Genomic DNA, 25,683 nt, shown 5'->3' on the forward strand with positions numbered 1-25,683 from the left:
TATATGTGTTTTCGTTTTTACCGCCTAAAAAATTAAGAAAAGAGATATTTTTAACATATTTTCCATTCATGCATTCGATCTCTACTACAAATAATTTTTAAGCAACATATTCTTTAATTTACAGCAACATCTTCAAGAGTTGGATGTATACATTTTCATGAATTAGGTAAGAACGCGGACGTCCGAGAAAACACAGGGCACTTGACAAGTTGGTTGATCACAAGTTGGTTATCCTCGCCTCGCTTTGACCTGAGTCAAATATTTAGATAGTTTTTTTTATATATTTACGGTAACCAAATAGTAAATAACCGCATTCTATTTTTGGTTTTGGTGACCCGATTCAGCCAATCAAACGCTGTGTCAAAGGGCGCGTCGGTCAAAATGACGTATACAATTTTTCAACGAAAGGTTTGATTGGGTATAAATAAATTTGTCAATGTAACATACTTTTTGATTGGATCAACTTTCAAAGCCCGCTCTTAGGTGTTGATTTCTTTTTTTCAACCGTTAGCGTCTATACAGTTATCAAGTTTGAAGTAATTTGGTAAGTGGTAAATTAGAAATGCAAAATAACTGCATATTTGCACCCAATTGTCACAAAGAATCTTTCTAACAGGATATGAAATCATAATTTTGTTGCACTTCGTTACTTGTGTGTAGCTTTCACTTTCATTTTACCCAATCATCTCCTTTTATTCTGTTATGTTTTGATCAGGACGTCAATATTTTTGTCCGCCATTGAACAATCAGCTTGTGTAAATTCAGTATTTTATGTTGCAGGAAAGGTTTGTTTATTTCAACAACAACAAAAAAGCATGCGTGAATCGGATTTTTTTTTCTAAAAAAAGACAATAATTAAAATGCTGTTTTATATGTTTTGTTAGAGACTACATGTATGAGTATTTCTGATGAGGCATTAAAAATTCTTTTGCAGACAATTTTGGGAGAGATTATTCTGCAACTTCGCCCACCATTTAAATGTTTAACTATTTCATTTTTTATAAACTACACATTTGATTATGGATTTTTTTTTTTTGTCTTATCCATCACTTAAAAAATAGAGAGAAAAAAATAGTTATGAATATGATTTATGAATTGAATGCAGAAAATGATACATGTAAACATATAATGAATTTTACTAGTCCAAAAGATGATGACATCTTGAAAGGCTATTATATATTTTTTACTTTTACACCTTGCATCATCGCAGGATGGCATAAAAGCCAAAATTTATAAAAGCCTTTTTCAGCTGTTTCTAGACGTCAAATTTGTCTAGAATTTTACATGTTGATGACTGATGTCAACGCTACCATGTCAACTCCATTCCATTGTGTGATTGAGGGTTAGGGGAGAGTTCCATATGGCACTCCAACAGAATGAATGGTTTGCTTTTTTTGGGTCAACATGAAATTTGTTTTATTATCCTGATGTCTGCATATCTTCGAGATTCTTAATGACACAGAAATTAACAGTTAACAACTAACAACCTCCAACAATGAGTAAAACCCATGTATATATAGTATTCAAGCAAACAACTGTTACACATGGAGAACTTCTCTGACAAGAATCTTTCGTCGAACACTGCAGTTAAGTTCAAATATGGCACCTGAAGCAGAAGAGGGGAAAGTACTTGCAACATTCTTTATAGTCATTCTAAATATTTTAACTTCTATACATTCCTTACAGGTATATTAATAGGAAAACAACTATTAGGTTGCACATGTTAATCTACAAAATGCTTATTTGCCCAAGTTAGTAAAATTCATGAATTCTAACAGCCATATTTGTCATCATATAATGTGTGAACATGAATAAATACATAACTTTTGAATAATTTTGTGTTTTTAGTTATCGCTCATAATGGCAGCTACAAAAGGACGAGGAAGACCTAAGAAGGCCGCAGCTGCTGGTGATCCCGCACCTGCTGGTGATAGTGCAGGTATGTTATTGGTCATAAGCCTTTGAGCTTAAATTGAAAAAGTCATACTTGTTGAGAATGAGAATTGAAGGTTGAAAATATTTTTAAAAACACACTTGACTTAATAAAGCTGAATTTCAAGATCAGCCTACCGTCGCATCATAATTAGAAAAATATAAAAAATGGTTGCTTCTCCAAATAAAAAATGTGTTAAATTTGTATATATTGCAAAAATATAAGATAAAAATTCCAATGTGAAGTTAATTGATAAAAGGAAGATATAGAGTACAACAGGAATATTAACAAAACAACCCTGATACCTACATTGAAATAAATTGTAAATAAATGCAATATTGATTATTTAGGTTGTAATCTTGTATTTTAATTAATGATACTTTGTCTATTTTTAGCCAAGGCAAAAGCTCCAAAGAAATCTCCCAAGAAAGGAGCAAAGAAGGCAGTAAAGCGAGCAGGAGCAAAAAAGACTGCAAAGAAAGCAGCAAAGGGAAAGAAGAAATAAACGATCTCGTCTCATTGTAGTCACCATCATATAGACATAAATGTTGTTTGGCGGATCATGTAGATAGTGTTTTGTGTAGATATTTATATTTTTACCTCACAGAAGAAACTTTTAATATACTTGAAATTTTTAGATGAAATTGTCAACCAACTTTTTTAGAGACTTTGTTAGCGGATCAGATGTTCATTACACATATTTTCTGTGTTTTTATTCATACTACATTTTAATACTCATTTTGAGATGAATGTTAAGTCTTGTATTGGAAATATGTAAAATAAATGTACACAAATGTACTTACTATTTAATGCAGTTGTATGGTTTTTTTTTACTATTTTATATATATATATATATATATATAGGGAAAATGTTGTTTCAGAGATTATTTATGAAGTTTGTGTTCGCAGAAGCATACTGAGACATACATTGTATTAAAAAAAAAAAATTTGGAAGGTTGCACATAAAATTGAAACTCATTACCCACCCACAAACAAAATGTAGCCTAACAAATGTGAGCATCAGGCCAAAGGAAGAGTTCTGTTCCTTTACAAATGGAAAAATTTGCAATCTCTATCTTGTTATTTATCTTATGAGTTATTTGACGAAAACTTTAGGTTTGCACTCTTACTGTCTTTCTCCATCTCAATTCTGTCAGTCATGGAAATCAGTTTTCAACACTTTTTCCTCGTGCTTGAAGATGTTGATTTGATATTTGATATTTGGGATATTGTTTTATCATGACTATTTACAGTTGACCATAGAATTTTGTTCCAGTCTGATGATTTTTCAGAGTTATGGTCCCTTGGCTTAGAAAATATGTGCTTAAATATAGTGATTTAAAAATTGGTATAAAGTTGACACCATGACAAGTTATTGATCAAATTAGAATTTTGTTCCTATACAATGAATTTTGACGGAATCCAAAGGTACTGTATTGCCATTATACTCCTAGAATGCTTGTTCACAGTTGACAATGCTATAATTCTTATAAAAACACAGATTAAGTTTAAATTTTGGGGTCACTTTTACCATTCTACAGTTATGTCCTTTCAAATAGAAAATTGTTTAAATTTAAGTCGAGTGTTTAGCAAATGTTATTTAACATTTACACAATTGTAACCAAAGTTAAATGCAAATGGAGGCATCATCTGTGACTTCTGAAAACATCTGGTTTTAATAGTCTCCTACCAACAAAGACAAAGGGGACTGTAGGTTTGCACTCTGTCTGTTCGCCGATTTGTTAATTCAGTTTGTAAGATATTAAGTTTTCCAACATTTGAAGATGCTGGATTTGATAATTGGTATATGGCTTTATCAGACCAAGTTCAATTTCTGTTCCAGTGAGTTGGGTTTTTTTTGTGCAAAGTCATGATCTTTGGACTCAAAATATTCACTCAATCAGCTTTTCACACTTTTTAGCTCACCAGGGACCTTTGTAAGCTTATGCCATCACTTGGTGTCAGCAAATCTGAAATGGGATAAAATTGACCAACCGGTCAAGATGCATCTGTATTAGATAGATATAAACTGTAAACAGCAATAATGTTCAGCAAAGTAAGATGTACAAAAAGTTGATAAGACCATAATTGTCAATTAACCCCGGAGTTATTGCTCGTTAAAGCCAATCTTACACAATTTGTTCATCAAGTTTGCCAACATTTAAAAATCTTCTCTGAAATACAAGTGAGCGATTCAGGCTCTCTATAGCCTGTTGTTTGTCATGCTTGTCCATGTTTATTTTATAATTGGGATATAATATCATCACAAGTTAGAGATCAAATTTGAATTTTATTCCGGCCTTATTAGTCTGTCCAGTTATGATCCTTGGAAAATTCACTCAATATTCAGTTTTATGCACTCTTTGTCATGCTTCAGTGATTCCCTATATAATCAACGAACAAAGGGGTGGGGGGGTTTTCCCACTAAATCCACTCTGAATACAGTGAATGTTTTACTGGTAGGGATTATGTATTGCCATGCAATAATCACAGACTGCTTGTTCTTTCAAAAGCCTTAGAATTGCATGTGATCAGTTTCTGGAAAGAGTCCATGAACATTCATAAAAGCAATTGCTGGACAAACACGAATGACGGCAACCAAAAACACAAATCTATTTAGAGCTAAGGAGGTTAGTATAAAATACTTCTGTGTCTTGTACAATAATACTTGATGCTCTTAAGTTGCCGAGAAGTTGGGGCAATTTTACATTTTACACGGACAAGTTTGTTAAGTTATTGTTAGAGTTACATATGTGGTGATGTGTTTTTAATGACATTTTTTTGCAGTCATGTATATTGGTATCACCTCGTGTTCTGATGACATTTGTTTCTGCACAATAACTTTACTTACTTTAGTATAAGAAAATAGAAATATATGAAATTTAAACACAAGATTTATAACCACAAAAGGAAGTTTAGGATTGATTTGGGGGGGAAAGTCTGAACATTTTAGGAATTATGGGTCCAAAAATGACCGACTCCTAATAAGTATTTTTCTAGTTTCCAGACAATTACTTGTGGGACCGTGCATGAATCTCTCTGAAATTATACCACAAAGGGATGGTAAGGATTGACTTTATTTGTTGGTTTAAACCATTTAGGAACTAGGGAATAAAACAAGGGTTTCCTGATTAATGAACAGTTTAAAAGAAGTGTAAAAAAGGAGGAGGGGCAATCCAATTTTTTTTAAGTACAATGTTGTGTATATTTGGATTACCTTCCTTACACTGCTTTTAAATTATGTATAGAGAATTGTTGTATTGTATTGAGGTGATTAGCTGTCAATTGATTTTTAGAAGTTTAAAGGGGCACTAGCTACGAGATCTATAAAAAATACAATATATTATTAATTTGCTCAATAATTAATGAAATGCATATAGTGAAATAATAATTCTCAATGAGCAGCCAGTATGGTTCACTTTTTGTCAAAACAAGCTTAAAAACATTGATAATAAATTATTCACTAGCAAGTAAATATTCGACATCATTTAATCCGAATTCATGTGAACTTCAATTTAACCCCTTAGCTAGCGATGGATAACACTTGAGTTGTATGTGTTAAGTTATGATCAGTTATTTAAAGGAAAAGAATGCCAACATTGAAAGTGAAACAAAGGTAAATCATATGATTGACTGATTCGATCCACAAACAATCATTCTTATACAGGTAAAAACGGTGATAAACATTTATTTTTCATCTATAATATGAAATTAAATAGACCCCGAAAAATCCAACAGCACGAGTTTGCTTTATCTATTTATATCTATGCTTATGTGTACATCGCTTACATGGTCATCGGATGACTTTAGAGGTCAACTCGATAGATTATTAGATGGCGTATGCTAAATACACACGAAACGAAGCTACGTTTTTCATCCCCATGCTCTGTTTATTGTTTATTTCAGACTTAATATGGTTTTGGATAAATGTTTTACATTGTTATAAATCAAATATGAGAATTTGATTAAAATCGGTGATGGTAATTATGGTTGTAAACTTCATTGAAAATATGAATTGAATTTATAACCATATCTTGAGGGATTTTTTTTTCAGATTTCAGAAATTATAAAGAAATATAAATAATTTTTGCAAAAAGGGGGAGGGGCAATACGCAACCGTATAGTGTATTGCACAAAAGCAAGACAAAAAAAGGGAGGTATTTTTTTTTCGGGGGTAGAGGGTCGATCTATTGGAAATAGCATAGTGTATTGCACAAACGCAATTTTTTTTTAATATAAATTCAAATCATATAACCAATTCTTAGTTCTTTGACTACATTTATGCAGTGTAAGAAACCTATAATGTGTCAAATATTCAATCACAGTCCAAATTCAGACCTGTTTCAAGCGCGAATATGTTCTTTTTTGCCCAACTGTTCAGGGTTTGATCTCTGCGGTCGCATGATCAAGCTTCGCTCAGCGAAGCATTTTATTATCATTTTGTCACCATTAAAATAGCATTTAATTCTTCACTGCATTTCAACAAATTAGCTTATCACCACTGAAATTATTGTATATAACTGCAAAATAATTTTGAGTCGGTATAATGCTATCATGTCGTCCTTGTCCGAAGACACAATTGGTTACTGGTCAATAACTTCAGTATAAGTGAATGAATCTTTATGAAATTTTACCAGAAGATTAAATACCACAAAAGAAAGGTCGTGATTTATTTTGGGGTTATGGTACCAACAGTTTTGGAATTAGGAACAAAAGCGAGAATTTTAGTAGTTTCTGTATAATAAACTTATATGTACGTGTATGACTATCTCTGAAATTGTTCCACAAGGTTCGACCTCCGTATTACAAAATTAAGGCTAGGATTATGTTTGGGGTAATTGCCACAAACATGCAGGAAGAAGGGGCAAGTAACAAACATTTTTCTTGTTTCCAGACAATAACTTGTGTTTTTAGTGTATGGACCACAAGCACTTGTTTCTATCCATGGGAAGGTCGACTATCCATAAAAATAGACCACAGGCACTTGTCTCTATCCATGGGAAGGTCGACTATCCATAAAAATAGACCACAGGCACTTGTCTCTATCCATAGGAAGGTCGACTATACATATAAATATTTATATGGATAGTCGAACCACAAGTGTCTGTGGTATATGGACCTTAAAATAGTAACTACATTTTTGTACATAAATTTGCATGAGGTTCCTTTACACAAAAGGAGGGTAGGGATTGAATTTCGGAGTAATTGCCCCTCCCCACAAACTACAAGGTTTCATACCACAAAGGGAGAGATCGGATTTATTTTGGCGGTAATTGTTCCCTCATGTTAAAAAAAACTTGAAAGTGTCCAAAATTATTATTCTCTGAAATTGGAATATTTTTCCTGAAAAGAAAGTAATCTTCAAATTTTTTGGGGCCGAAGAGAGTCTAAAACAAGTTTATGGAACTGTCTGAAATTTGAATATTTTTCCTGAAAATATAAAAAAGAAGATGTAGTATGATTGCTATCAGACAACTATCCACAAGAGACCAAAATGACACAGACATTAACAACTCATATAGGTCAACGTACGGCCTTCAACAATGAGCAAAGCCCATACTGACTAGTCAGCGATAACAGGCCCCGAAATGACAATGTAAAACAATTCCAACGAGAAACATAACGAAAATCTTCAAATTTAAAAAAAAGGGGGGTCAAAATTTTATATGACCACTAACAGTTTTGAGGGTGATATATTGATAAATCATGTTTTCGTCGTCGTCGTGTCACCGGGTAAACTGATGACTTTTAAGGTTGTGTAACAAGAGCCTGAATGGATGGCCTCTTATTATTGAATCTGTGTGATGTACCTGATCACACAACGAACGATTGCTCTGACTCTGGTGAAAACTAACTACGGACACGCTGGAACTAGCGATGCATAAACCAATACTCATCCTGGAATACTTTTATTACAGATGGACTATGTTTAGTGTAAAGTCCTGAGTCCAAATCTTCCTTATCAAAATTATAAGCAAGTATTTATACACAATTGAATTGACAAGAATAGACATAACAAATAACAATTAATTTGAGTGATATTGTTCACTGACAAAGATCAAACTATTTTTAGAACTTGAAGAATAAATATTGAATGATAATCTGATTATGACAATTAAGAACATACATTATGAATATAGATAAAATGTCACTAATTAGCTAACAGATTATAACATGTCGCTAAGTGGCGGATCAGAGGGGGGGGGGGCGAAGAGGGCGTACGCCCCCCTTTGTTCGGGCTTTTTTTTTTGGGGGGGGGGGGTTAATGATTAATCAGTTTATACTTTGTGAACTTTGTCATTTCCCGTGTACTGCAGTATTTGATTTTTATATGACAATTCTTTACTTATAAAGATATTTTTCGCTAGAATTTACTTATTGTTAAAATCATGTGATTCTCTATGGTGGAGTTGACCCGTGCGTCGAAAAAAACCGTCGCTTAGTCATTTTGAAATTCAAATCACAGTAGCACATTGCTTAGGCTAAGGATCATGGCAATCATTTAAAGCGACACAGGATTGAGCAAGAACGCATTAACTTATATTGCCCTATTCCACCAAACACTCTACTCTAGACTATATAGACTATTACACTATAACGAAAAAAAGTTTAACGGCAATATTATTTAGCTACGAAAACATATTTAAGGGAGCTACCATTTGATTTTTATGGGGGGGGGGGGGGGGGGGGGGGCTAGGATGAAAAATTTTGTCCTGCATTTTTGTAGTTGTAATCTCTGTCCTGTCTTTTTAATTTTTCACTCTATCCGGTCCTGCTTTTTTTTTACATTGTCATCCTGACTTTTTTTTTTTTTTGCAAATGTCTCATCCTGCCTGTTTTTACTTAAAATTCCTGTCCTGCCTGTTTTTTCAAATTTCATCCTAGCCCCCCCCCCCCCCCAAAAAAAAAAATCAAATGGTAGCTCCCTAACCCCAAACGCCCCCGCCTATTTTAAAATAACATAGCTGCATAATGATCCCCAGTTAGTATAAGCTCTAGATATATTTAAAGTCTAAGGTACGAAACATTTGATTTGAGGAGACAGTCTGAGATATTTTAGAGAAAAAAAAAACTCTGATTTTTGCCTTAAACAAAAATTCTGGCTGTATCTGGATTGAAAACAAAACCTTGTCCACTGTTTTTGCTATTAAAAACAAAAATTTCCATTAAAAAAAAATATTTAGCATAAAATGAACATGATGAATAAAAACGGGCATATTTTTTTGTGGCCAGAATGTATGTTTCGTCGAACTGATATATTAAATATTTTTTTCAAGACGAGACTGCAACCTGTCTGATGGGTTTGGCCTTTAATTATGTCTCCATTTGTCGACCGTCATTCATAAATTCGTTGTCATTTTAGACTCATTCGTAGCCCTTGGTTGATTTGGAAGCCCTCACTTCCCTTAACTTTGTTGGGTGAAACATATCAACCAAACATTTGGATTGGATATTGCTTGTTTGTCTTTTTTTTAACTGATGCCGGCCGTATTTTTAATTTCATTGAAAAACCCGGCGTATATCTTGTTTACAACAAGAAATCTGTGAGGTTATGATAACTTAACTTATAACAAAACGGCGATAATTTTCCATGTCTATTTTTTATTGACAAGTCCCACATCACATATCAATTCATAGATTTGGATCCATACAATCATTTTATGATAGACAATTAAAAAAGAGAATACAGCATCGAAAATGTCCAATCCTTACACTTTACAGCAACTAAAGTATACATGCCCCACGCCAGGAACCGTCTGAAAAGTGCATATTACACTAATTTTATGCGTTTCCAAATTTTTTTCACCTCGCCCCGCTATATATATATAGGCGATCTTTAAAAACTTCGCTCCCCCTTTCCAAAATCCTGGATCCGCCTCTGTCTGACCCTCAGCAATGCGTAACAAATACTGTATAGTCAGCTATTATAAAAGATCCCGAAATAACTAATGTAAAACAATTCAAACGAGTATACTCATACCTGCCAACTTTTTAAAATGCCCATGGGGGTTTTGCATGCAAGATGGCTGTCATAGTCCCAAACAACCTTCAATCACGGTGGGTATGGTTGTCCTGCGAGAGAACGTTCTGTGCTGGTGATTTGATCCTGTCATAAAATGCGTACTCGGCTGTCTGTAATCGACAATTTTTAGACACTCTCCTAAAAAACAAGCCAGGGTGGGGGTTTAGATATGCAAATTAAGTACTTAGATCGATATTTTATCTTTTCGTGTATGGTTTATGACCCCTTCTGTGGCCTGTCAATTATGAAATGTGCAAACTGCAATAGTATCAAAACAGCACAGACACTGATTAATAGAGATATAATTTTGTACATATATCAAGGAGAAACTTCTTGCAAAGCATTATTATTTATATTTCATTATTGTATTTAGTAGAAAAAGAGAATTTGGTGAAAATAAAATCACTATTTTTGCAGAAAATCCAAAGACTTTTGGACAGAGATTTTTGTTATGTTTAGCATGGGATTAACACAAGGGTACATTATCCTTAAAAATCCATTTAAAAGTATTTGAAACTACCGTTTGCTTTGTTAATTGTGCCTTCAATTTCAAAAATTAAACTCTTGTAGCTTCATACTACCAATTGAGTACAAAACAAGTATATAAGTTTAAAAAGAAATTCTTTAATTAAACACCTACATTTAACTTTAAAAGGTCATAACAGTTTAAAACAATAAAAATCTACACACACAAAAAGTGGCTTAATTTCAACTGGTTATCAACCCAAATCGCTGTAAGATCATATATAAGATCACCTGTGTCGAGGGGTCGTGTGAGAATCATGTATTGTCTTGGCGTCCGCAATTACAAAAAGATCTTTTCTGAAATTACTTGACCAAATGTTACCAAATGTGAATCTAGGAAAAACAATATTCATCAACAATTAAACATGACCACTGTCTGTTAAAATGTATTCAAGTTTTTAGTCACAGTCGATTCCATTGAGTATGTAGGCAAAGGTTATATCTTTGGTGAGTTTGCATTGGTACGAGTTTTTAAAATGTGGTACGAGTTGACGTTGGTACGAGTTTACAATGGTACGGGATAACTATAATTCTCTTTGGTTAGCTTGCCGCGGGCCAAGTTGTTAGCTAAACCGTGAAGTCATTGTTAGGTAAGGTATACTACCCTCCTTTCGAAGAAGCCTGGTCCTACAGACAGAAAGATGTGTCATTTGTCGGACTAGTCTACTCTTAACATGCTTAAAGTAGGGTAGTTTACATAACCTAACAATGACTTTTCTGTTCAGCAAGCAAGATAACCAAAGATATTCCCTTTGTCTACGCACTCATTGAAATACTATCAATTTCTTTTTGTCCTATGTAAACTTATTTCTTGGTACCTTCTTAATTCCTTTATAAGTCTTATGTAAACATAATTTATTTGGCTTCTTCATACTTTCAAAAACCTAAAGTCATTGTAAAATTAATTGTTTTGCCAAGTTGGCCAGTTGTGGACAAAATTACTCTTTCAAAATTTCAATTTCGAAGTATGCTGAATCGAACTATGATTTGTATTCTAGACTTAAGGCCTCGTTTCAAAGTTAGTTAGGGCCATATTTGATCATATTTAATGCTAAAGGTCGAATATTAAACTTTTGTTTGATTTCAACAACATAATGATTAATTCTGTCTGTACTTTGGTATGCTGAATCAAACACTGCATTTCAAGGATATTTTAATTTTGGTACCGGTTTTTAAATTGGTCAACAGGGCCCAAACTATATAGTCCTAAATTAAATCCTAATTCTTATTAAATCTGCCACCTCTAGAAATAGTTCCTTGTCGCTTCTTGTCGCTAATATTATTCTTCTTGTCGCTAATATTATTCTTCTTGTCGCTTATATTCTTCTTCTTGTTGCTTTTTGACGCTTCTTGTCTCTAAAATTCTTCTTGTCGCTAATTAGTGAGACCAAAAATCTTAATCACAACTCTGTTTAAAATTACCTGTTTTGCAATCGAATAAAGAAACATTTCTAACTAAAATTTCCCCGCGATTTTTTTTTTTGCAGAATGCCACCAAGAAGATCATCAAGAGCAAATACTTCCAAAGAAAATACTACTGAACAGAAATCGAAATGCAACGGAATAACCGAAAAAGAACCAGACCAGTGGGTCATGTTAATTAACAAGAAAACCCTTCAGACTAACCAGGATCCAGAAGAAAATCCAAAATTTTACCAGTTAAAACATCCGAAAACCGAAAAGGGGGCTTTGTTTTTGTTTTCTGGAAATGACACAGACGTTTATGAGTTACAGAGTTTTAATCAACAATTTAGATCATGGATAATTGACAATGAAATCCTTAAAGATGGAAAAATTCTGTTTACAACTCCTATCGATCCACTGTTTTTGGTTTTGCCGTACCTGCAGAAAGAGGAGAAATCTGGCAAATTCATGACATTAGATCAAATAGTTGTTGATGACAGTTTTCCAGAATGTAGGAGACTTTGCAACACAAGTGGGATGTCACTGTTAAAGGTATATCAATGACAATGTTATATAAACCACTATCCATTGGAATAAAGCTATGAAAAGTCAAGAAGTATTCATAAGTTTATTCCCATAATCATGATAGTAGTTCCTTTTTTAACTAAAAAACCAAAGCATTTTGCTTTCAGGTCCAACCGGCCCCACATCGATCCGGCCCAAGTCGATCCGGCCCACGTCGATCCGGCCCCACGACGATCTGGCCAGTATGTAAAGTCGATCTGGCCCCAATAACATGAATAAAAAATATATTTATAAGGAATAAAAATAAAGATATATATTAATTGTAATTCATAAATTTTTATGATGTTTTTTAATATAATGTTAAAGGTGTACGGTAAAAAAAATCAAAAAAGGCCTTTGAAAAATATTTTCTTTAGATGAGTATATTAAACCAACTAGGTTGATTATGTTTTTATTACAAGTTTTCAAGATTATTGGGTATTATTATATTAAAACGTATATGAAAGAATGAGATAGTGCATTTGTTCTTGAGCAAATATTATGCATGTACCTTTGTATGGCGTATGCAAGTTCCTGTATATGTTATTGTAGTGTTGCAAGTGTGACCCCTTTACAATAAGTGGCAGTGTAAAAATGTTAGTATATGAGACAATATCTGAAAAAGTCGATTTTTTGGCAATAAGAAAAAACCAAAAAAAAATTCTTTAAACACGGTATCTCAATAGCACAAATCGAAGAACACACATTTGGGATCTAGGAACTGTTGTCTGTAATTCAAACAATTGTTTAATAAGGAAATAATGGCAATTTTAAAAATGGTACAAAAAAATCCAGTTCTTTCCTGTTACCAAAGGGAATCAATTTTAAAAAGTTTCTAATGGGAATAAGGAATAAGTTTAAGACATTATTTGTGGTTTACTAGTATATCCTGCAATAGTTTATCAAATGCCAATTATTGATTTTAACATTTGCAATACAAAAGGTTTAGAAATATACTTAAATATAGTTTGGTATGTCGGTAACATGAAAGAATCTTGAGTAACAGGACAACGGTAACAGGACAGAGTTGGTAACAGAAAGGATTTTTCTGCTTTATTTTAAAGTTTAAGAAAAATACTTCATTTTAGATTGGTCACAATTGAAGATAACAGCAAACAATGTCATTTAGTCTTTGAAACTGTATTTGCAAGATGAAAAATCTGCCTAGGTAATGAAAAATTCTAAAATAAATTCTTTTCTGTTACTATCTACTATACTTAAATTGCACAATGTTCTCTGCTGTTATCAAAAGCAAAAACCCTATTTTGTTATTCAATATACTGTATATTATTTTAAAATTTATTTGATATGGTGGTGATAACTTATATTAAACATTAAATGAAATGGTTGACATATAGTAGATTAACTCTTCGATTCTTCAGTGAAAATGTCTTTAATATCCTTCATGTTACTAATGATGGTTATGCTGTTACTTTTTATCAGGTAACATGACAGAACGTAACAGAAAGGAATTACGCGATAGTTTTTGTCCTTTTTATCACATTAAATGTAAGTGTATTTTCTGTGTCCTATAGTTTTTAAAAAGATGATATAAAAACACTTAATATTGTGGTGCACACTAAAAAATATTCTCAGAAAGTGGAAGAAAAGGCTATAACAGGATGGAACACCAATAAGTATTTTTCTATAAATTCTTACCTTGGATGGGCTTGAATGTTCAAACCTGGCCGCCTTTCAACTATTTTTTTGTACTAATGCATTCAGGAAATGATGCTCTTCACAATACATAATGGGAAAATAACTATTGGTCTTGTAAACGTTTCGACAGGTAAAAAACTCAGTGGTAACAGGAGGGAAATCACCTCTGGGGACAATTTTTTTTTTGTCTTAAAATTTGCAAAATTTTATTACATGCTATAGTTATAATATAAAAAGACAAATTAAGGGCAAGTTTATTATATAATTTATCATATATGTGAGAATCGGACGCCTGTTTAATTAATTTGGATATTATTTGAATGATAACTCAGGGGACAACATGATTTTAGGGGGGGTTGAACATTTAAATTACAATATTTTATTGGAAGAAATATAAGAATGAGTGTTTAATTGTCAGGGGTTGGTGCATTATATAATTTAGTTTATACTGAAACTTGAAGTTTTCAAAAACAATGGTTGAATAACAATGAATAAAAAAATAATTGCTGGTGAAGTTGGGGACATGGAAAATCGACTTTTTCAGATATTGTCTCATATATATATTTATGTGAATGTTGGAGAAAAAAACCGAATTATATGAGTATGCATTATTCTTTATTGCAATAAAATAACAAAACAATGACACTGAATGCCAGTTTTCACTCTCTAAAATCTTACACACTAACAAACACACTACATAACTATTCAAAATATTGTCAAATTTAAGAAAATATATTGACTATATTCAATATTACAAAATAAAAAACATGAAGTATTATACATTTAGAAACTTATGATGTTACCCGAAAGAAAAAAACAATTAATTATCATTATATACACCAAAAGAAACAAAAAAAAACAAACTATAAAAACCTTGTTGATTATGTAACTCTAATTAATGAGGATTTGATTGAATTAAGTGATAACAATTAAGTGGCATTACCTTAGTTCACAATCATTCTAAGACAATTGTTGAATAAACAAACCTATTATAGACTAATGTTTGGTTAAACAAGTCTTTATGATGAGCTAAATTTTATAAGTTCCATTGGACTGTAAATATTTATTTAGCTATTCTGTGTGTGAACTAAATAAAATAAAAATCGCCATGACATTTAAAGTCAAAGTTGTCATGGAAAATAACTTCATATTTTAAAATATGCGGATGCTGCTATACAAACAGACGATTTAAAATAGTTCTTTAACTGGTACTCCAATACTTCACTTACCTAGAGCTGTTGTCATCCATCATCGGACACTTTTTGCAAATTCCATTTATACTGTTACAATTTGTCACAAATTCCTTTTAAATCAATATAGTTTATTCATATTTTATTATGGGGCCGGATCGACTTGGGGCTGGATTGACGGTGGGCCGGATTGACTTGGGCAAGATCAACTTTGGGCCGGATTGACTTGGGGCCGGATCAGTTATGGGCCGGATCGACCGGATACCAAGCATTTTGAGCAAATCTGACATGGGGTGAAATTGTTTATCAGGTCAAGATCTATCTGCCCTGAAATTTTCAGATGAATCGGACAACACGTTGTTCAGTCAGGGTACTTACTGAAATAAGTGACTTTTAAATCACTTATTTGAGTAGCAAATTCAAGGTTTTGTCACAAATTGGGATTTTGTAGTTTTTTCAAAATTTTAAACACATATATAGGTTTAAACAAGTTAAAAATAATATCTTTTAATTAATAGTAAAGTTAAAAAAACACAAAACTTTCTGTTTCTTTTAAGTAGCAAGGTTTATGCCTTTGATGCAATCATATACATGTAGCTGAAAATTCTATTTTAGTTGAAAAAATGCTATAATAATTGGCTTTACATAATGAAATGATACTTTCTTAAGGGAGTTCGCTTCTCAGTTTCAAAGTAATTGACTTTTCAAAACACTAGTTTATATTGATAGGGAATTAATAAAGGAATCCAAAGAGCAAAAAAAATATTTAGGTCACCATGCTTGTTTTAGAGATATAAGGTATTGAAAATTTGGCGGGAAAGTATTCTCTCTTGACTTTTCATAGCTTTATCATTGACAGTTTGAAGTTCTCAAAAACTGTTAAAAAGTAATTAAAATTTCATAAGACTTTTACAGATGGCTTATCATTATACGTGTAAAAGATTTAAAAAAAGAAAAATAGGGGTCACCGGTCAAATATTTTCAAGGCATTCGAATGGATAAAACCAGAGGATTCCAAAAATCTGACAAAAAATCCAAAACATGACAAGCCAGCTTCCTTAAACGATTTTCCCCAACAATGGGAGTATTTTTCCTGTGAAGTTCAAGATTTCATCTTTCAGATTACGTAATAAAATTTTACTGTTCGTGATCAAAATTTCACTGTTCAGGGGTGTTGAAATTAGTTTGGGTTAATATTAAAAGAATGATACTTAAAGAAGTGATTTTTGTGAAGGAAATTGAGGTCTGTAGACTGATACTTAAACAAGTGATTTTTATGTCATTATCTTAGATTCAGTACAAGGTCATCACCTGAAATGACCTGGTCATCCTAGACAACCCAGATGTTAGTTCTGATAAGTTTAGAAACATAATTAGTCCCTGGATCATTAGTATTCTATATTTAAAGCTACAATAAAAGTAAATCACTTCTAGTGATTATTTTGTACTACTTAAATATGTGATAAATAAAGAAAGACAACTCTAACTTCCAACCTTTATGGAAATAATGTTACTTGAATCAGTGATTTAGAAAATCATTTATTTAAGTAAGTCCCCTGACTGTTGTTGGGTTGCTGCCCCTGAATTGGTAATTTTTAGGAAATTTTGCTGTTTTTGGTTATTATCTTGAATATCATTTTAGATAGAGATAAACTGTAAACTGCAATAATGTTTAGCAAAGTAAGATTTACAAATAAGTCAACATGACCAAAATGGTCAGTTGACCCCTTTAGGAGTTATTACCCTTTATAGTCAATTTTAACCATTTTTCATAAATGTTAGTCTTAGGCTACACCAATTTGATTCCTTGTTCGACAGACCCGACCGCACCTATTTTTTTCAAAACAGTTTTAAAAAAAAAAATTATATCCCTGCATCCTGAAATGTAATCATGTCCATTTCCTGCACCCGTTTTTGGTAAATATTATTAAAAGATATCAATATTTATTTTTAAAATCACAGTCTAACCTGTATATAGAACAATTTTAAACATAAAAGCACCCCACCACACCGTGTAAATATCTGTGAGAATATTAATGTTTTAGCATAAAACCTATTAATCCAAAGTGGCAGTGCTCCGATATAAATTTATAACAGCGGAAATAAAGAACAACAAATTGGTTTCTTTTCCCCTTTACTTATATTCCCTATCAAAAAATGTTCATTGTTAGAATAAAGTACAAAGAACTTCTGAAGGATTTCTATTCAACTGCAATTATATTGTATGCTGGCGAAACAAAATTATCCATATAGCCGCTGCATGTTTATGCACCTGTCGTGATTGATTCAGGGGCCTGTCGTTCAGCAGTTATCGTTTGATGATGTTGTTCATTGGTATTTTCCCTTTCAGATATATAAATTATATTGTTGGTTTTCCTATTCGAATTGTGTACACTTATAATTTTGGGGTCTTTTTTAGCTTGCTGTTTGGTCTGTATCAAAGCCCTGTGTAAAAGGCTGTTCTTTGACCTGTGTTTGTTATTATCAGGTTGAGAACAATGTTAACCCTCCCTCAGACAAGGGGTCACTTTACTGATGTAGAAAAGAAAATAGAAATACCAAGGATTTGTATAGTTCTTCTATACAAAACATTTGAAAACTTAGAATGCTGTACTCAAAAAGAGGAGAGTTACAAAATGTACATTATATTTTAAACAACTTTTTTAAAAGAGGGTCCACTTATTTTGAATAATATTAAACTGTTTAAGTAAATGTGTTAAAGTCCAGGAATATTACAAAAATTCTTGGACATGTTTAAATAATAGGTTTATTAAACATGTACATGTATCTTTCATTTTGTATTTCAGGAAATATCTGATGTCAAGGGAGATGATTCCTTCAAAGCTTACAGATTCAATAAAGAGAAGACACTATCTTGGCTGAAAGAAAAGGCAAATAGACTAGCAGACAAAATGACAGAGAAAGATATTTGTGTCAGCGGTTCATCTCACAGTGTCAACTTTATTAAAAGTAAAAAATCTTCTGTAACATCTCGAGAAGACTATGTAAGATTTGCCCATGGTGTTGTTTCCGATTACATCTCTGAAGACCTAAGTATTGCTTTAAGAGACTACATGGGAATACCTGTTATTATCCCTAAAAAAGAGATAGAAAACGAAGAGCCACCTGCAAAAAAACAGAAAACAGGGAGTTCAGCACCAACAGATGATTACAGCAAAGAACAGTCCAAGCCTAAGGCTCAAACAGAAAAAAAAGTATCCACAGCACAGAAAAAATTAAGTCGGGTTGATAAATCTGGCATGAAGAGTTTATCAAGTTTTTTCTCCCCAAAACCAAAGAAATAATTTCAAACTTTATACATAATCATCACAGGTGCTATATAAAGTCTGTAAATACAAACATGTTATTTATTTACGCCACCTATAATCCACTATACCCTGCAACTGTTGCAACCCTTAAGAATAACCTTGATCCATAGGTCTAAAACAGCTGAATCCTTTTCTGGCAAATCATTCACATTTAATGCAGTGACAGAATAGGAAAAGGTAGATTATAAAAAGAATTTTATCTTAACTTCAAATTACACCACTAAAAATTGCAGTTCTTGAAAAACAGTTGTACTTTTATTAAAAATGGGTGATAGTCAGCTCAAAAAGGTCCCCAAATGACAAATGTAAAATAAATATGAAATACAGCAACAAACAACAACCACTGAAAGGCACATACATACAGAAAGTTCTGGGGTTAAACATGTAAGGAAAATCTTGAGGGAAAATTATTTTTTTGGAAAAAGGGTTTTTAAAAAAGAAAATTTCATTTCAATCTTTTTTGCCCAAAAAAAGGGGGGGGGGGGGGGGGGGTTCAATATGCCACATCAAAATGAATTGCACAAAAGCAACAGCTGCACTCGTGAAGCAATTTATTATTGATTTGAATTAAGTGTCAAAAAGAAATGTACTACAAAATAACTGTGTTCTCAGGCCTTATAAATGGACAATGACTCGTGTCAAAGGTTATAATTTGATTTAATGATAGATGTAGATGTAAATGAATTGGTGCTGTGATACTTGCATCAAATTTTTTAAGGCCAGAGAAGGATGTATGTGTTATTAAAGTGTATCCCACCATCCCTTTTATGGTAAAAAGATCTTAAGGGGATAGATACATAATCTTGGAAGATGTATGCCATGCTGTCTGCTTTTAAAACCAAAAGGATGTGTAGTTTTAGAAAAGTAGTAATTAAAACAATTTTGTCAAGCCTGTGACTTCTGTCGAAAGAAGCTTGATATAGGGATAGTGATCCAGTGGCAACAGTGCTGATAGCTGACTTCTTAAAAGCTTAATATTTTGGAAAGTAGATGACCTGTATATATGTAGATGCCTTATGTTATAAAGTTTCTGAATGTCGTGTCCTTAGTCCTTGACCTCATATTCATGTTACTTAAAAAAGTAAAAGTTTAATTAGTATTCTTAATTTCGCTCTTATTATGAGTACTAGTAATATGATAACTATATTTAGTATGTGCATACAAAAAAGTCATGTACCTTTCAAGGTCATCATGCCCATACAACAGTTTTCACTTGACATCAACCTCAGTTCATAAATCAGTGAAATTTTTGTGGACAATTCCATATATCAGATGCTATTATCAATAGGTCCTATATTTTTCGTAAATTGAATGATTGTAAGGTGTACATGTTCAACTGGCAGGTTTCATGTGACCTTGACCTCATTTTCATGGTTCAGTGGTTTAAGTGAAATTTTGTGTTTTGGTCTGTTTTTCTTGCTGTATATGCATTATAAAGGTCAAATAAATTTTGTGTTTTAAAAATATTTTACGATTTACAGGTCAGTTTGTCATAATTCAATTGACATTGACCTTATTTTTATGGTTTATTGCTCAATGTTAAGTTTTTGTTTTTATTCAAACTTTCTTATACTATATAAGCTATAGGTTAGCTATATTTGGTGTATGAAATGATTGTAAGGTGTATATGTTTGTCTGGCAATTAACTTCTGACCATGGCCTCATAAAAAGGGAATAATGGTTCATTGGTCAATCTTAAGTTAACCTGGTTAAGTTTGTTTCTTATAATCTATATCCAATTGGTCAACTGTATTTACAGCATGTAAATTATGGTTCATCTGACTTTGACCTCATTTTCATTGGTTCATGGATCAATATAAAATAGAAGATGTGGTATGATTGCCAATGAGACAACTATCCACAAAAGAGCAAAATGACACAAACATTAACAATTATAGTTTACTGTACGGCCTTCAACAATGAGCAAAGCCCATACCGCATATGTTTAATTTTTCTTGTTAAGTTTGCTTCTTTTAGATATTTTGTGCAATACATCAACTAAATTTAAAGCATATTTAGTGTATGGAATGATTGTGAGGTGTACATCATGTTTTTTCCAGTTTTCCTATTTTTTAAACTATCAACCTAAAATAATGGTTGGTAAAGAAAAAAAGACATTTCAGCGTGTGTTCTTCTGACGTAGCAAAAGAAGAGATGGCCTTGACCTTTTCACATCCAGAAACTTTCGTATTGCTTATATTTTCCCCTTCAGTATATTACAGAATTATTTTCTAAACTATAAAACACCAGTTTATCAAATTATTTCAATATTTAGCATTACAACACACTTCCCTTTCTGTGACACGAACAAGTTCAGCGCAGGACACAACACAGCTTTTGAGTACAAAGATTTACCTTCGCAGGTACAAAGTTGATCTTGTATGTAATCTGATTTGTCACATGAAAAATGTTACGTTTTATCCATTTTTGTCTCCCCAGTCGAATTTTTGAAAGTACGAAAGTTGATGGAGGCATACACAATTGTTTACACAGAAAAGTTCATTTTGGGATACGATTGCGTGCAATCTGTAGACTTATACCATTGACTGAGGGCCATGCCCTCACGTCAACCGTTTTATTTTAAACTGTGATTTAAATAGACTTATCAAGAAGGGATATAGTTGCGATACTGTTGGTCCGAGACCACCATTGTCGTCCCTTGATTTTCGTTGTTCACAAATAAATATAGTCCCTAGTGTTGACAGTGGGTTACTTGCCATTAATTTTTATACCCCTTCCAAATTTATTTGTCCATGTTTAATGCCTCAAATTGCAAGTAGGGGGATGAAATTAAACTGTAAAAAAAATTTGGGTCCAGAATTTAAAAGGAAAGTAGTGATTTGGTCCAGCTGAAAAAGGTTGAAAATGAGCACTTCGGAAGCTGTCAAAAGATTTCAAGACGCCCTAAACATAAAATTGTCCATATTTTGAGTTAGAGGCGTTGAAGTTTTCTATAATTTTGATATAATTTGTCCCAAAAGTAGTACAACACACTGTAAAAGTTTCTTTGAGAAAGCGCAGGTGGGATTTTTTTTATTTTCATTTATGTTCTAAAAGAAATGCACTACGAATTAATTGTGTTCTCGGACCTGTTGTCAGGTTATTAAAAATTGCTTATTTGGCGTCAATATTGATTCACTTATAGGGTCTTTGCATAGGAACTAAACACATTTATTCAAAAAACAGTTGTTGGCATGACACGGGTTATGTACTTCTCATATATGTTATGATGGTATGATACTAAACCCCTAACGGGAAGGATTGTGCCTGATATTCATATGATGAAATCATAATCTTTCAATCAGTTTAACTGAAGTCTGGAGCTGGCATGTCAGTTAACTGCTAGTAGTCTGTTGTTATTTATGTATTATTGTCATTTTGTTTATTTTCTTTGGTTACATCTTCTGACATCAGACTCGGACTTCTCTTGAATTGAATTTTAAATGTGCGTATTGTTATGCATTTACTTTTCTACATTGGCTAGAGGTATATGGGGAGGGTTGAGATCTCATTAACATGTTTAACCCCGCCGCATTTTTGCGCCTGTCCCAAGTCAGGAGCATAGTGCCTTTGTTAGTCTTGTATTTTTTAAATTTTATAGTTTTTTGTGTACAATTTGGAAATTAGTATGGCGTTCATTATCACTGAACTAGTATATATTTGTTTAGGGGCCAGCTGAAGGACGCCTCCGGGTGCGGGAATTTCTCGCTACATTGAAGACCTGTTGGTGACCTGCTGTTTTTTTTTATATGAGTTGTCTCTTTGACACATTCCCCATTTCCATTCTCAATTTTATTTGCTCCACATGTGGCACCCGTCATTTTATTACAAAGCCTGAAAAAAGTATAATTAAGTAAGTATAATAAGTATATCATTTATTATAGTGACATGTGTAGTATATATATAATATTTCATAATAAGAATACAGTAATTAAATAAATTTACACCCGGCCCGTTGGACCTATAAGTCACTTTAAACCTAATGTTCAAATTTGTAATACGTAATGTGATTGTTACTTATAAAGAAGTTCCTTTCTTTTACAGAAAAATAAATTTAAATATTTAGCAGTTTGTCTTTGATGAAGTGTCATTAAATTAGCAAATGTTCTATTATCAATAAAATGTCTATCAAGGTTCACTGATTCAAATAATAATTGTCTTAAAGTATGGTAAGCTTTACAGTACAACAAGAAATGTTTTTCATCTTCAACTGATCCGTCATCACAGAAAATGCAAAGTCGTTCATCAGGAGCCTCATTTCTAAATCGTCCAGTTTCAATGCGTAAGGGTAGAATACCACAGCGAAATTGTGCCATAACTGATCGTTCTTGTTTCTTAATGTTCATTTTGACGTAAAGTTCAGTCTCGTACTTTTATTTGCTCCACATCTGGCACCCGTCATGTTATTACAAAGCCTGAAAATAGTATAATTATGTAGGTCACATTCGTGAATTGGAATGGGATTATAGATACGACATAAGGAACATATCCAATGTCATCTGAAACGGGTACTAGTACCCAATAACGGTCAACCAACTCGTGAGGGCGTCCGTAAAATATACGAAGTGATGAGTTCACCTTCACCATTCGGAACTCTTAGTTAAATAGCTTCCTAGTGAGTAGCAACCCTCTATTGAGGAAATCATGATAGGAAATACAAGCCAAGGAATATCGTTTCAATTGGGAGATATATAATTTAAGTCAAATTATGAGGCATCCTTAATTGTATCTGTAATATCCTTTATTTCTAGTTCGATGGGATAGTTGCGTTCAACATATTCACTATATGTTGTATTATTTAGTATAGCAGACAGTAAAACTGTCATTGCTATCTTTTGTTGTTAAGTTAAGCTAATGTAATCTATCCCTGAGCTTTATTTTTAGACTGATACATCGAATTGAGTTTAGTATGGCGTTCATTATCCCTCATAGTTATCAAAGGTACCAGGATTATAATTTAGTACGCCAGACGCGCGTTTCGTTTACATAAGACTCATCAGTGACGCTCATATAAAAAAAAAATATAAAGCCAAACAAGTACACAGCTGAAGAGCATTGAGGGTCCAAATTTCCAAAAAGTTGTGCCAAATACGGCTAAGGTAATCTATGCCTGGGATAAGAAAATCCTTAGTTTTTCGAAAAATCCAAAGTTTTGTAAACAGGAAATTTATAAAAATAACCACATTATTGATATTCATGTCAACACCGAAATGTTAACTATACTGGGCTGGTGATACCCTCGGGGACGAAAACTTGTACATATATTTGTTAAGGGACGCCGCCTGGAGCGGGAATTTCTCGCTGCATTGAAAACATGTTGGCGACCTTCTGCTGTAACGTTGTCTGTTCTATGGTCGGGTTGTTGTCTCTTTGACACGTTCCCCATTTCCATTCTCAATTTTATAAGTTTAAAAAAAAATCAAAGATAATTAGTAAATAGTTTGCAGAGTAAACACGTTTGAATATCGTTTATGATTTTGTCTCTCTTTTTTTTTTTTGTGAAAATCATACTTCTACGAGTGTCTTGTTAAAAAATTGAAGACAAATGAGCACTCAGGTAATCACAAATTCAAAAACATATAATTCGACAAGGATGAGATTTTTCGCAAATCATAAGTCCTCTATGGCATTGGCTTCAATGCACATTGCACGGAACAGCAAATTGGAGGACTAACCTTGTTTGTATTGGATACCTTAGCTTTACAAAATTCCGTACAAGCAGCCGTTCATTGTCGGCTCATCTGCGTATTCGACTAAATAATTATCCATTAGATTGTCAAAAATTATGTCCACAGTGAAAGTGGGTCTTCATAAATACGCTAAAACTGTTCGTTCACGCTGTGGTATTAACCATATTTGGATTTTAAAAAACTATAAAGAACTTTTGGATAATTTAAAATCTCGATCTTTTCCCCTGAAATTAGTTCTATCAAAACTATCAACCCTGTATATTACTATTCCCTATGCGAAATTGAAAAATCATCTTAAAGAAATAATCCACAATGTTTTTTCTACGCTTTGAATGTATTTCCTTTGGATACCTTATGCCATATTTTGTTAACAGTGAATGAAAAGATTGAACATCTTACACAGTGATCAATATGCTAGTGTTTCTTATTATGTTTCGGAAGCAGAAACATGGAAAATATTTGTTGAATTTCGACTTTTTCAACAAATTGTCGGCATTCCTATGAAAACGAACTATGCGCCTCTCCTTGTCGACCTCTTCCTATTTTCATATGTATCGGAGTTCCTTCAGACTCTTGTCAACAACAAAAAGACCAAAGAAGCCGGATAATTTATTTTTTAATTCAGATATTTTGATAATGTTATTTCCAATAACAAACCAAACTTTTCCGATTTGATTCCATAAATATATCCACCAGAACTACAAATTAAAAATTAAAAAACAACAGACAGCGCTTCCTCTGCCTCATTTTCAGAATGATATATCGAATTTGCCATACGCGATCATATCAGTACCAGCATGTTTGTCTTTATGAATATAACTTTTAGTCTTAAGTCAGTTTTTAATGATGTCAATTTGAAGTGGCTTTGTACTTACTCAATCCGTCATTGTGTTATTATTCGATAGTAAACACTATGTATTATTGTCTTTCATGTTTGCTTATGTGCTTTGTCTATAAGCCTTTTTGTATTTCATATTTATTTGTTTTTATAGTGATTCAGGTTATAACAATGTTGACTGCTGTTCCCCTATTTTTGACATTTTGACCTAATATGTTTGTTTATTATGTTCACACATAGTTGCCAAACTAATGGAATTTTTATGTCGTACAAATGAGAAGTTTAGCTACCTATAAACCCAGGTTTAATCCAGCATTTTCTACATAAAAATGCTTGTACCAAGTCAGGAATATGACATTTGTTGTCCTTTCGTTTGATATGTTTAGGCTTTTGATTTTGCATTTTGATTACGCCATTTGAATTTGCCATTTTGATTACGGACTTTCCGTTGTGAATTTTCCTCAAAGATAAGTATTTTACAGTTTATATATTTGTTTTCAATACTCAAATTTCCAAAGAATCTTTCAA

At 32.7% G+C, this 25,683-nt stretch overlaps 1 protein-coding gene and 1 long non-coding RNA gene across 2 annotated transcripts; both read left to right on the forward strand.

The window, feature by feature from the left end:
• The first annotated feature begins 347 nt into the window (after window positions 1-347).
• On the forward strand, window positions 348-2,743 carry LOC134707935 (uncharacterized). Its single transcript, XR_010105787.1, has 3 exons — window positions 348-544; window positions 1,849-1,939; window positions 2,329-2,743. It is a non-coding gene; the product is annotated as an uncharacterized LOC134707935 (long non-coding RNA).
• Window positions 2,744-11,951: 9,208 nt separating this feature from the next.
• LOC134707936 (ribonuclease H2 subunit B-like) lies at window positions 11,952-18,658 on the forward strand. The gene is made up of 2 exons (XM_063568109.1): window positions 11,952-12,437; window positions 18,106-18,658. Exons 1-2 carry the CDS (start codon window positions 11,970-11,972, stop codon window positions 18,601-18,603), a joined length of 966 nt encoding a protein of 321 aa, XP_063424179.1. The 5' UTR covers window positions 11,952-11,969; the 3' UTR covers window positions 18,604-18,658.
• Window positions 18,659-25,683: the final 7,025 nt, after the last annotated feature.

This window comes from Mytilus trossulus, chromosome 2 (genome assembly GCF_036588685.1).
Source record: "Mytilus trossulus isolate FHL-02 chromosome 2, PNRI_Mtr1.1.1.hap1, whole genome shotgun sequence".
In the NCBI taxonomy this organism is placed as follows: Eukaryota; Metazoa; Mollusca; class Bivalvia; order Mytilida; family Mytilidae; genus Mytilus; species Mytilus trossulus.